The sequence below is a fragment of the Asterias amurensis genome, chromosome 3, assembly GCF_032118995.1.
Source record: "Asterias amurensis chromosome 3, ASM3211899v1".
Taxonomy (NCBI): Eukaryota; Metazoa; Echinodermata; class Asteroidea; order Forcipulatida; family Asteriidae; genus Asterias; species Asterias amurensis.
In genome coordinates this window covers 7,363,197-7,377,230 of record NC_092650.1, presented here as the reverse complement: position 1 = coordinate 7,377,230, position 14,034 = coordinate 7,363,197, and the positions used below count along the sequence as shown (strand labels likewise).

The window sequence follows — 14,034 nt, the reverse complement described above, 5'->3', positions numbered from 1 at the left end:
CTGCTCCTTCTTACATGTTATAGTAAAGGTGATGTGGTTATCAATAGACTATACAAATTTATCTTTCGTTATCTTCAATTGAAATCATTATGACCGACTGGAGTCTTGAGGGGCAAATAGTCAGGCCCCTCTTTGATTTTAATGCACTGGACACCTTTGGTTCTTGTCAGAGACAATTCGTTGATTTCACAAAGAGTTAGGACTCGTCTTATCTCGAGTGGACACTATTGGTAATTACTCAATATAATTATTAGCATAAAACCTTACTTGGTAACGATTAATGGGGCGATGATGATAGTATAAAACATTGTGAGAAACGGCTCCCTCTGAAGTGACGAAGTTTTCATGAAATAAGAGGTAATTTTCCACAAATTTGATTTTGAGACCTCAAGTTTAGAATTTGAGGTTATGAAATCGAGCATCCGAAAGCACACAATTTCGTGTGACAAGGGTGATTTTTTTTTTTCATTAAAATCTCGCAACTTCAACGACCAATCGAGCTCAAATTTTCACAGGTTTGTTAATTTATGCATTTGTTGAGATACACCAAGTGGGAAGACTGGTCTTTGACAATTACCAATAGTGTCCAGTGTCTTTAACAAAGTTTATCGTATGAGGGCGTAATAAATAGTAAAACGTACACAAAAAGCCTGCAAGAAAGACACCACAAAACTAAGTGATGACAGTGAAGTTAAATTGATATTGGACAATGGACATCCAAATAGGTTTGCACAGTGAATGTTAACTTTGCTGTTTCGATATTGCACATTGGACATTCAAATAGGTTTGTACAGTGGATATAAACTTTGCTGTTTCGATATTGGACAATGGACATTCAAATAGGTTTGCACAGTGAATGTTAACTTTGCTGTTTCGATATTGCACATTGGACATTCAAACAGGTTTGTACAGTGAATGTTAACTTTGCTGTTTCGATATTGGACAATGGACATTCAAATAGGTTTGCACAGTGAATGTTAACTTTGCTGTTGGACAATGGACATTCAAATAGATTTGTACAGTGGATGTAAACTTTGCTGTTTCGATATTGGAAAATGGACATTCAAATAGATTTGTACAGTGAATGTTAATTTTGCCACTCTGTACTGGGCATTGTTGTATTCAGTGAATGCCTTTACTTTGTATTTGGACCCTGCAAATTACAGAGGTTTGTACAAAAAATGTCTAGTCAACCCTAAAACAAGCAAGAACTTGCCTGCTATTTCATAAGTGTTAAAGAGTATCACCCGCTCTAACGAAAAAAAGTTTAACTTTTACTTTTAATGGACAGGAACCGTGACAAAAGTTCAAAACGTTTCCTATATAACACATAATAATTGGTCATGTAATATATTGTCGGGATCCCGACAAAAACTAATTTAGAGCACTTTATTTCACTGCTACAAATAATTGGCAGACTTTTTCGAGCAATGGCTCAAATGAAAGCTTGTAACTTTCTCGACCCCATCATAATACCTATTGAATTTTAAATCAAAATTTTTGGGTCAAATCGGCCAAAAATCTGACATAGCATCTTTAATTTGATCACGATGTGATGTGTCATGTTTTTATGACGAAGTGCATAAATCATTCCACACATGGATCTTAACAGCTGGACCAGATTATTAAAAATAGAAATGAATACAATTGTCATGTTGGCATGACAGATTTTATAGTCATATTAATCAACATTGGCTACATTTTAGCATTTGTTGAAAACACAATGAACAAAACATGAGTTCATGGTAATTGCATACTCACTGATATCTATTTTTGGAAAACATTAATGTCGCCCCAAAAAAGTGCGAGCATTCCGAAGTTGAAATATTGACTTTGATCTTTGTCATGAGCGCGCCAAAGCAAACGTTGAAAAAGAAAAAAATGTACGGGAGAGCATGGACACTTCTTTGACGTTTTTTTGATTGATTGAAAAAAATTAACAATTCCAACAGACGACTTTTTTTGGCAAAGCTTCAATAACTTATTTATTTGGTGGAGAGAAGGGGGGGGGGGCTGGGCATTCAAACGTCCTTGAGCAGGTGGCCCTTTGTAAAGTATTTCATAGCAGCAAATATTCATTTCCAAAATTTGAGGCATTTAAATAAACCCTCACACAATCGAAATGCAGGGGGTACAACCTGTGTTATTGGATGAAGGTGTTTTACAAAAGCTGGTGTACATCAAATTGACCCACAATTGCCAGTGGTGCCATTTTGATGCACCCACAAAAGTAAATAGTGTATTTCAGTTTTGCAATCATCAACATCATGGATTCTCATTTGGAACTGAAGCTTAAAGACAGTGGACACTATTGGTAATTGTCAAAGACCAGTCTTCTCACTTTGTGTACCTCAACATAAGCATAAAATATCAAACCTGTGAAAATTTGAGCTCAATCGAACGTCGAAGTTACGAGATAATAATGAAAGAAAAATCACTCTTGTCACATTGAGTTGTATGCATTCAGATACTTGATTTCGAGACCTCAAATTCTAAACTTGAGGTCTCAAAATCAAATTTGTGGAAATTTACTTCTTTCTCGTACTACTCCACTTCAGAGGGAGCTGTTTATCACAATGTTTTATACAACCTCAACCTTACTCAATACCAAGTAAGGTTTTTTGCTAATAGTTATTCTGAGTAAGTATACCACTTCCTTTAAGGCTAAAACAAAGTTTTTTTTTAAAGATAAAAGCTTTGTCAAGAGAATTAGAAAAAAAGAGAAAAAAAAAAGTGATCAGGAAAATCACATTGGTTCGATCGTGCTAATAGTATTATAAGCAGAGCGAAATTCGGCCCAGGGTCCATAGCTAAGCAACACAACATAATTATCCACAACATAATTATCTTAACCAGAATAAGGTATTGAGCCATGAGACAAGGCCCAGGGCTTAATTTCATTGAACACATGTGGGCTCAGCTTTATATTGTGATGTAAATAATACAATTCATCTTTGCCATGCTGAATGACCAAAGTGCCTATTTTTATTGAGCTATCTAAAGGAACACGTTGCCTTGGATCGGTCGAGTTGGTCTTTGAAAAGCGTTTGTAACCGTTTTTTATAAAATGCATATGGGTAGAAAGATGTTGTAAAAGTAGAATACAATGATCCACACAAACATGCCTCGAAATTGCGTGGTTTTCCTTTTACCTTGTCGACTAAAACGTCGGCCATTTACGGGGGTCAAAATTTTGACTCCCATAAATGGCCGACCATGTTAGTTCGCCAAGTAGAAGGAAAACCACGCAATTTCGAGGCAAACTTGTATGGATCATTGTATTCTACTTTTAAAACATCTTTCCAACCATATGCATTTTATAAAAAACGGTTACAAACGCTTTTGTTTTGACCAACTCGTCCGATCCAAGGCAACGTGTTCCTTTAAAGACACTGTGGACACTACTGATAGTTACTCAAAATAATTATTAGCATAAAACCTTTTTCGGTAACGAGTAATGGGGAGAGGTCGATAGTATAAAACATTGAGAGAAACGGCTCCCTCTGAAGTAATGTAGTTTTCGAGAAAGAATTAATTTTCCACGAATTTGATGTTGAGACCTCAGATTTAGAATTTGAGGTCTCGAAATCGAGCATCTGAAAATGCTTAAGTTCGTGTGACAAGGGCGTTTTTTTCTTTCATTATCATCTCGCAACTTGGACGACCGATTGAGCATATGTTGAGATACACGAAGTGAGAAGACTGGTCTTTGACAACTACCAATAGTGTCCAGTGTCTTTAAAACACAAACAGGAGCTAAGCCCAACAACCAAATGTTTACCAGAATAGCGCAATTGGCCATGACGTTAGGCCCAAGGCCTAGTTTCATACAAAGCATGTGTTACTCTGCTTCATATTGTGATGTAAATGGTAACATTAATTTTGCACAAGTAACTCAGCACAAAACAAAATTATGCTTACCAGCCAGAAGACACCACTCCATGTGTAGAATCTATAACTGGTATCCGGCTTAGCAAAAAGCTGTTAAGCAGTATTTTCTATTTGAATAGCTCTTTAAAATTGGGCCCAGGTTTGTAAAACTGTGTGTGTAGTCCTAGCCAAGTGGCAGTTCCATGGCAGATCAGGTCAACTTAAAAAAAAAAATCATTTTGAAAAAGGCAAGTAAAGAGATAAACTGTTACACACATATGCCACAAAAACAAGATGCAAGTGTAAAAAGATGCCGAGATACTTTTGAGCATCGTGTCGGCAAGCACACAAAGTCAGCTTAGCATTGAAGAACTGTGCTAAGCTGGTTGCGTGTTCCCTGAAGAGAATGAAACTGGGGTCAGGCGAGGGCGGGGTTTAGGGTAACCAAAACAACCAGATTGTCCAAAGAACATGTCAGATTCTTGCAATGATGTTTTTTCTTTCTGTTTTATACTTTATATTTAAGGTTACACGATGAACATTATATTCAACATTTTTTGCAGTGTGTAGTTTTATTTCTTCACAAAGAAGACTTTCTTTGACTACAATCCAGCACATAGATATAATAATAAATTCTTCTTTTCAACATTTTTTTCCTTCATGTTGATATACATTTTTTTCCATCTTACTTGTACACTGAGCAGAGAGCATAAAAAGAAACATGTCACATAAATAAATAGAAATTAGAAAAAAAAAAGTAAGTATTGTTTTTGTGTGTGGAAAAGGAAGACCATTGTAATCAGATGGCATATTGAGTTTGATTTGATTGCACTTTCACTGGTGCCCTAACCCCTACACACTAAAAAATGCCACATCAGTGCGGTAAGGTCGTACATGTAAGTTAAAACACAACCTCCTTTTTGTATTTGTTGTTCAACATAAGAATGGAACCAGCTTTGGTCTATGCCTGAAATTACACAGACGCCACTGGGCCCATTGCCCACTGGCCTTGGTGCCTATTAAAAAGGGTCCAGTATTTTCAAATGGAAGTGTTCTTTACTATGAAAAGATAAAAAGACCTTGCTCTCTCACAGATGAAATTCCAGTCCTACTTCGACAATTACTCAGACGAAACAGCAAAAAGGCCTCCCCCCTTTCACAGCAAGTACCTAAATACATCAGGCATGGTATTTGGCCCTTAGACAAAGGCATGAAAATTCATTGAGTACAAGCCTCCACCATTCCTGGACTTTTCAGGCTTTTAAATAAAATAAAATAAAATAAAAACCTGATTTTTCTGAGGTCCAGCAAATCAGAAATCAGACTTAAAGTGAAGGTACACATTTGGTAATTACTCAAAACAATATTAACTTAAAAACTGACTTGGTAACGAGCATTGTAGAGCTGTTGATAGTATACACGTACAACATTGTGGGAAACGACTCTCTCTGAAATAATGTAGTTTTTGAGAAAAATGTAATTTCTCAATAAAATATTTAAAGTCTTTTTACTCATAGATGAAAGCACACAAATTCGTCCAACAAGGGTGTTTTTTTCTTTCATCATGCAATGTCAATGACCAATTGAGCTCAAATTTTCACAGGCTTGTTGTTTTATGCTTATGATCGGATACACCAAGTGAGAATACTGGTCTTTGACAATTACCAAACGTGTACAATGCCTTTAAAATAGGAAAAGATCATCCCTGATATTTATGCAGGAGAGTAACTGAAAATGAGGATATAGAAAGAAAAAGGTATAAATTGCATTTGATGTTACATATAAACAATGAGATCTTGCCTTTCTGACAATACATATGCAAGGCTGTACAAAATCAGAAACGAAAAGATGGTTTGGGAGGCAAGTTTCACTCATGCATAAATATAAGGGAAGCATGGCGCAATTTTTGTTTCCGTACCACACACTGGCTATCGCATACACGCATAAGGTATGGGTGCTTTCCCGGATCCCTTCACTGTTGACTCCGTAGCCAGCATGTGGTACCAAAAACAAAAAAGCATCAGGGCATTCTTAGTACCAATTCTCAATATTCAATTCTCAAAAACTCAATATGCCATTTGATAAATCCTACCCCAATTATTACAAGTTTAATAAATCTATGGCTTACTCCACCAACAAAATCAGCTGTCAATTGATCTCATTTCCAAAAGTTGAATTATTTTTGGTTCTCCAAATCAGTGGGAAGATAGTTTTCCAACAATGTTCAACATTTGTGTTTACGCTCTACGCGCAAACCCCAACAAAACAACAACACCGAAACAAAGAGAGGTAATTTGTAATATTCTGGTTGACTATGCAATAACTCACCTCTGCCGAAAGCAGCGTTATTCTTGAAATGGTGGAGTAAGCCATATAATTTGTACAATTCAAATCCTATATCAAAAACACTTCCCTCACAACTCACTGGCCTTTTTTTCTACAGACACCTGTTCCATCTGTTTCCATTATTTTAGAGGTCAAGTTAGGGTTAAAATTTTAAAATTTGAAATTGACTTTTTAGCTGTCACCTTTTTGTGAATTGCTTTCTGTAAAACATAAAAGACATCTCACCAAAAAGTGAGGAAAAACAGAAAACAGATTGAAACCCCAAAATGACCTTAAAATAACAAAAACAAATCGGAATCAGCAACTGTTACGAGGTGTTCACAAATGGTCAAACATTTTCTTTTTACAATTAATACTAATGACAAAAGGAGTCATCACAACTATGTAGTCAAAGGTTTCAAGGAGAAACAAAAATGTAAAATGGTGATCCAATAATCCAGCCAGTAATGGTTCTCAAGAAAACTGACAACATGGAATCCACCTCCGATGTCATAGCGTCCGCTCAGAACTATAAGGTTGTTAGTGTAGTTCGTAAGAATTTCATCAAACTGCTTATGCATATTTTTGAGCTCCTGGTAAATGGAGGATATGGATCAAGAGTGGACTTCAAAGTATTTGTTGGCAAAAAGAAACATTCAGATTAATATTAAAAAAAAGTGTGGATTTTGATTCATACATGTACTTCGAACTTGTCCGCATTTTTCACTCAGCGTCCTTTTGATTGTTTTGAATATGAAATTTTACTCAAACCTTTCAGCACTGAGTGGATGATATGCACCCTGGCATTATGTGACCTATTACCACACACTGGTAGACTCAAGTCTGCATTTGCACAAGAACACCATGGAATTTCCGAATGATGTCCAGAAAGAACCAACACTTTTAGCATCGAGAACATTTCGACTTGAGATAGTCCATCGTTCCAAGGTAAAAATCTTCAACTATGGATTTGAGATAAATATTTCAACAACTTTGCTTTCATGTTTCAAGTCACCTTCATGTAACTTCAAATTTCCCACCAAACTTGTCTAGGTTTGACAAGTTAGAACTATCAGTTCGATGCTACGTACAGTAGCGGTAATTATCATCACAAACTTGATCAGTTGCAATGTGAAGGCTAACTGATAACCAAGTGTATACCAGTACTAATCAGCCACAGAAGTATTCCTATCCAAGTTGAGGTAATATAGCGTTTAAAGACAAAACGAATCAATACTCCAAATTATCTAAACAAATTAACATAAATTTTACCAAAAGTGAACACCTCTTCAGAACTCTTCAAAGTTTACAAATCACTTGATATACCAAATGCTTACACAATTCATGAAATGTGTTCCATTTCCACACATAAAGTTGAGAAGAAAAAAGAAAAAAAATACCAGCACAAAGGCACAAGTGTTTTTTAATTTTTAAAAATCATTTTGCCCTCTCCCGATATGGGAGTAAAAACATCACAGGCACTTTTTATAGGGCAAAGGCTTAACACCTCATTAATTATGCTAATTACATTATGAGCATGTGGCATCAACATTGGTGACTCTTCACTGGACATGAATAAACATGAGGAAACATCATGAATAATTAATTACCTACATGTATGAACGCCACCTGTTGGGACACGATTTGCACTCGATTGGAATGAAAAAGGCGGTCCTTTCAGACCAGGTAAACCTCACCCAAATCTACATAATCAGTTCTCATTGGTCAAGGGTGGGCTTGATGAATATACAAGAGGTATATACCTCATGAATATTCAACACACAACTCTTCATTTTTAGTGCAACCGGGAAATTCTCACAATTTCTTTATGCATAATAAGGGTTAACTCACACTTTGATTGAAAAGTTTGCTCGACTCTGCTAGATATATCACAGCGTACATTTTGGGACTTGTTTGTTTTGTTTCGAGGGAACAAATTGGACAATGGGGTTACCAAGTTGTGCCAAGCTCAAAACTCATCAGGAAGTGGATTCTTTGATCCTTTTTATGAATATAAATAATTCCAACACAAACAATCTCTGCACAGTAAAAGCTTTAGTTACATTATCTCCCATAATAATAGTACCATCTTTGATGATATACAACCCCGAAAAAAAAGGGGGAAGACAAAAAAAAAAACATGAAAAAAAAAAATGGAAAAAAAAAAAAGCCAAAGGAAATGTATTTATAATATTTAATATACACATAAACAACAGCATTTTATTCAGGGAAATAATTATATATATTGCTAGCACATGAAAGTGAACCAAAAAAAATAACAGCAGTTTCACACACATACAGGATAATATGACATTTGTTTTTTGATTTTTTTTTGTACATGCAACAATGATTTACGTTTTCCACCTTTCTACAGATTTGTTTTTTTCATGACCTTTCAAGCGATGCACATGACGATTGTAGTTGGGTTTCTTTTCCGAGAGGGATGGTAAATACTGGAGAAACATTGGGATGAGGATTCAAATCAGAACAAGAGAGTAGAGAGCCAAGAAAGAGAGAGATCGGCTCGACTTCACAAAGCACTAAGATTCAGCTTAAGATGAGTTGCGGTTTGTATTGTGACATCACACTTTGCTTAGCAATTAAGACTGATTTGCACTTAAAGGCAGTGGACACTATTGGTAATTACTCAAAAGAATTATGAGCATAAAAACCTTTCATGATTACGAGTAATGGGGAGAGGTTGATACATGTAGTATAATACATTTTGTGAGAAACAGCTTCCTCTGAAGTGACAAAGTTTTTGAGAAAGAAGTAATTTTCCACGAATTTGATTTTGAGACTTCGGATTTAAATTTTGAAAGCATCTGAAAGCACAGAACTTTGTGTGACCATGGTGCGACAAGGGTGTTTTTTTCTTTCATTAATATCTCGCAACTTCAACAAACGATTGAGCTCAAATTTTCACAGGTTTGTTAATTGTATGCATATGTTGTGATACACCAAGTGACAAGACTAGTCTTTGACAATTACCAAAGTGTCCACTGTCTTTAAGATAAGTTGTCAGTATTACCACAGCGATTTGTTTTGTGACATCACACTTTACTTAGCAATTGAGACTGATTTGCACTTTGGATCAATCTTAGCTCTTTGTTAAGTCGAGCCCGAAATCCACTTTATATTTTGTGCTGGGGGTTCCTGAGCATGAGGTCTCTAAATTGCCAAATTCACGGCTTAACTAGAGACTTCATTCAATCAACATGCTTGGCTTATTTATAAAACCCTGTTTTACATGTGTATGCAATTCTCAGAATATTTTCCCTCACAAAAATTACTTTGAGGTGGGGGGGGGGGGGGGGGGAGGAGGGAATACTAGTGTTAGTTGAAATAAAAAAAGTTAAACAAAACGTTACACTACAGTCTGTCCTCAAGAAAGCCTCCACTGCATCAAGAGCAAATCAACTCTTTTATGTACAACCCTTGATTTGACCTCTCCACTGAAACAATGACCCCCATGTTCATGCCCCTTGACCTCACGACTGTTTTACATTGAGGGGGTTACAAAGCCCGGAAAGCTGAGAAAATTGCTCACTAAAATAGAAGCAAAAACAAGCATCAGGCAGCCAGTCATGTACATGCATGTATGTATTTTGGATTTTAAGCAGTTTCCTGTTTAGCACACTCTGTGCCAGACAACTCTGTACATGTATGTACTTTGCAAAGCTGAAATGCATCCCCCCCCCCCCCCCAAAAAAAAAAAGAAGAAGAAGAATTTGTTAAAATTAATGCTTAGTATGTACATTTGAGAAGCACAGACAGTGCTTAGCAAGATGAGATTACCGACTAGATTACTATGCACGGTGCACTGATTTTGACTGGTTCCCCGCTAATTATTGTTAAGCACTAAGAATGTGCCCCCCTAAAGACCAATGGGTTGTTCATCATTCGATTAGTCTCCACGTGGCCTGTTACATTCCTACATGCACTTCGGCAGCGGTGCCAGCCGCAACTGACCCAAGTGACATGCAAATTGAGTGTTGTGCAAGTGAAAGGAAAAAGATAAAGGGAGATGGGTTTAGAAAAAAAAAGAAGTAAATCACCACATGGATAGCTCTGATGAATGTGGCAGCTGTGCTGATGTCACTATAGAGGGGTCCTTAGAATCCCCTGACACGGTTAGGGGGGGGGGGGGAGGGGGGGATCGACAAGACTGAGCTGAAAGTTTGTCAACCTGAAATACACATCACTTTAAATCTCATCATTCATGAGAGTCTAACTGTTCCTAAGCTTAAAACCACCACAAGAAACTTGGGCCGGAGGTCTGTGTGTTTGTCCGTATTGTGCGCTAACAAGTCGCAGGCAATGCGTCAAAATGAAAGTACACACGCCAAGCAACGCGCATAAGTTCTATGTGTCTGTTTAGCATACTGCGTACATAGGGATGTAGTTTTACTTAGCAGGACTGCGCACTGCGCGTCACACACAACGCATGGTGGGTTTTAGGCCTTTAAGGGGTACCCTGGTAAAGAAAAACACAAACTGGCAGGTGGCATTTCGGTTCTCAAAGTACATTTTCTTTTTTTCCATTCGGATGAAATCAAGCTTGAAGGAATGGTATTAAAAGATAGTCAAGTTTCTAAAAAACTCTTTGGATCGTGGGTGAACACATTTCTCATCCATTTGAAACAAATTTATGAATTCCGACTGACAGATTTACCCAAAGTTAGGACGGTGAGTAAAGAAGAAAATTTTGTGGGGATGGCTCAAAGGAATAAGTGAAATTCCCAATTTATGATCTCCATGATGAATATAACTTTAGGATCCTTTAATGGGCTGGGATCAGGCAGGGGCCGATCCAGGGTATCCACACTCATGTTTGGCACAAGATCAACATGAGCCTCGACTGGAACATGACGTCCCTTGGAGGGCTAAACTCACTTCAGGGTTGGTCTCGGAAAACGACAGAGAACAGCAACCCTCTGAAGTATGTGAGTAGGTACCCTAAGATGTAAAAACCGACGCTATAAACCACAGTTGAGGGGAGTAATAGGTGGGGGAGGGGTGGGGAGGCAACAAATCAGCCAAAGTTCACTAACTAGAAACGAAGGCAAGAAAACCCACATGGTCTTTCGATATCAACCCTCTATGAAATTGGAGACTAATAGGCTATGACCTACAGTAATGAAAGTTCATCTTTGGGTCTTAAACCACCCATCCGACCCCTCAAATAAAAAAATATTTCCAATTTTTTGTGATGATGTTTTTTGATTTCCTTATAATTGTTTCGTTAGAAATTTTAAAACTGGGTGTTTAAATTGTTCACTTACAATAAATTCACATGTCAATGACCGATTATATAAACAGGGTGTCCAAAAGCCACCCAGACCCTCTGGCTGACACTATTCCTCTCCCTCTACTTTTTATTCATATTTGATGCAAGGTGCTTCCTTTCCAAAAACATGTGAAACGTCCGAAGGGACTAGAAAGAAAGATGGGGGAAAAGAAGCTCTACATTTTGACAGAAAGATGAATTTAAAATTTAGAGATCTAGTTTTTGCATTGAGAATGACGCTAGAAGTTTGATTCGTTTAGCAGCTGTGGTGATTGGGAACATTTTCCCGCAGTATCAAGTTTGATTTTTTTTTGTATCGCTTTGCCCTAGAGAAAATGTGAAGGATGTTGTTATGCTACTCCCAACTGAATTACAGAAGATGAAAAAAAAAAATCATAGGACCGAGAAACGACAACATACAAATGTAATTAGGTAGTATTTGGTTTCAAAACAAATGGGAATTGAATCGTCACACGGTTTCGCATGACAAATATTTATACGTACAAAAACTGGATTTGCTACCATTAAAAAGTAATCTACAAACACTTGGGACATCTGTTTCAGGGTTTGGGTTCTTTAGAGGTTGGTACAAGGTATTATTGTTGTTATTTTGCCTTTGAATGCAGAGTGATAAATGAGCAAAGGGAATACACAGGTAGTTTGTTTCGCGTTTTTGTCGTTCAGTAGTTTCTCTTTTAACAAGTAAGTTGCAGTTTTTGATCGAAACGCGAACACAAAGGAAAAAGGTTGCACTCCAAAAAATGAGGCTTTTGTTTTTTTGGGGGGAGAAGGGAGACACTTTGACATTTAAATAGACGGCCGATAACTCAGTAAATCCTCCCAAACAGCTACACATCCGGTTTGGTGTTCTTACAATCTAAGACTGATGTTCTAATAGTGCCGTTAACCTCCCCCCCCCCCCCCCCCCCCAAAAAAAAAAAAGAAGAGTTTTCTGGAAAGGGATGAACACACAATGAATCATTTTTGGTGAAGAGTTTGAGGGCTAACACCCCCCCCCCCCCCAAAGAAAATAAACTTCCTGTACCCATGTACATCGTTGTGAAAGGCAATGCTGCGTTCATGTTAAGTGAATTGCCCATGTTCGTTGATAGGAAAAAGTTCAAACATTCATTGTGCTGGCTTGGGTGCTGACTTTGCTCTTATTTCCTCATTGTTATAATTGGAATGTTAAAGGGGGTTAGGCTAGGGGTCATGAACTCTGACCTGCCATCAGCTGAGATGGTTGGGATATATAAATACACACAAAAGCCACCCCATCCAGTTGTTATTGCTGAGTCAAACATCTCTACAAGATTAAATATTTGATACCCTGTTTGCCAGAAGAAAAAAAGAAAGAAAAAAGCCTTTGCTCTTATGTTTCAATGGCAATGGTTAAAGGTGAGCAGAATGCTCATGCAGTAAATGAACTACATGTACATGTACAAGGTATTTTCACCAGATATTGAAACTTGAGTTAAAACTTAATGTCTTAAGAATGTCCTGATTTGGTTTCAGGATTATTTATGACTGGATGTAAAGATAAAGGGGCAAGGGGGGGGGGAAGGGTGGTTGGGATAAAGCTAAGGATCTCTCTAGAGCTCTTGTTCTGATTCTCTTACCATCCTCCTCAGAAATATGATCGCCACAATGCCAAATAGTTGAATCTGCTCATCATGACAATTTTTTTTTAAATATGAATAGCGCCATACCAACGTGCCTGTGGCAGGCACCTTTAGTTTTACTTGTTTTACATAATAAGGCTGCATATAGATTCCTAGCATGTCTTGGTGCTTGGGGGGTGAACTTGGAGTAGTGGGAACTACGTTTCAGCCATGTCATGCGATATGAGACTCACTGGATTCACATCTTCTGTGGATGTCTTTTTCCCTCCTGGGCAGCGGAGGGAGCGGGGAGTGTCTACTGCTAGGTCGAGGATGCTGTGGCAGCGTCGAGGGCGGTGTGGCAGCGTCGTGCGGTCGGTGAGGCAGGGGCCACGTCTGCTCCACAACCGACCGCTGCATGCTGGGTTCGCTTAGAGCGGCCACAAGGTGGCTATGGTCAGATGTATCACACACATTGATGACCTCCGAGGAGGGTCTACGTTGTTGTTGGTGCTGCTTCTTTATCACCGCCGTATACGGGGGAGGGCCTTCCGAATCCGGATCTAATAACTTGAGAGGAGTTTTGGTCTCACTATCTAGCACTTGTAACCCTGACTTGCCCTTTAGGGAGCCAGCTTGTGTGGAGGAATCTGTTCGATGAACGGCACTTTGTTTCGTGTCCATTTTGGGTGCTTTTTTCATATTTGGGTTACTATCTATGCTGTCAAAGACAGTCCGATTTGGTGGGGCTCTGATCCCCGACCGACACGCGTCCTCTGTGAAGAGTCTAAAGGGCTGCGCTTCCTCGTCGTAATGGACAACTGTGGAGGGATACTCCTCCGTGGATTCACTGCGACGGCAAACAGTCTCTCGCTGTTGGCGCAGCATCTCCTGCTGGCGCTCACTAGAAAATTGCCTGCCTTGCATTAGCGGCAGTTGGCTCATCTG

General features: G+C 38.2%; 1 protein-coding gene across 2 annotated transcripts in view; it reads right to left on the bottom strand.

Annotated features, from left to right (window-relative positions):
- LOC139935096 (uncharacterized) overlaps window positions 1–14,034 on the bottom strand; it is a 151,468-nt gene that overhangs the window by 51,269 nt on the left and 86,165 nt on the right. The window contains exon 6 of one of the 2 annotated variants that reach the window (XR_011785755.1): window positions 8,918–14,031. Coding sequence is in view for 1 of the 2 variants with exons in the window: in XM_071929557.1 (XP_071785658.1) it covers window positions 13,321–14,031 (711 nt within the window). In the remaining variant the exon portion in view is untranslated. Of the gene's footprint in view, window positions 1–4,369; window positions 14,032–14,034 lie in introns of those variants that run through there. The other variant, XM_071929557.1, reaches the window with a different exon arrangement.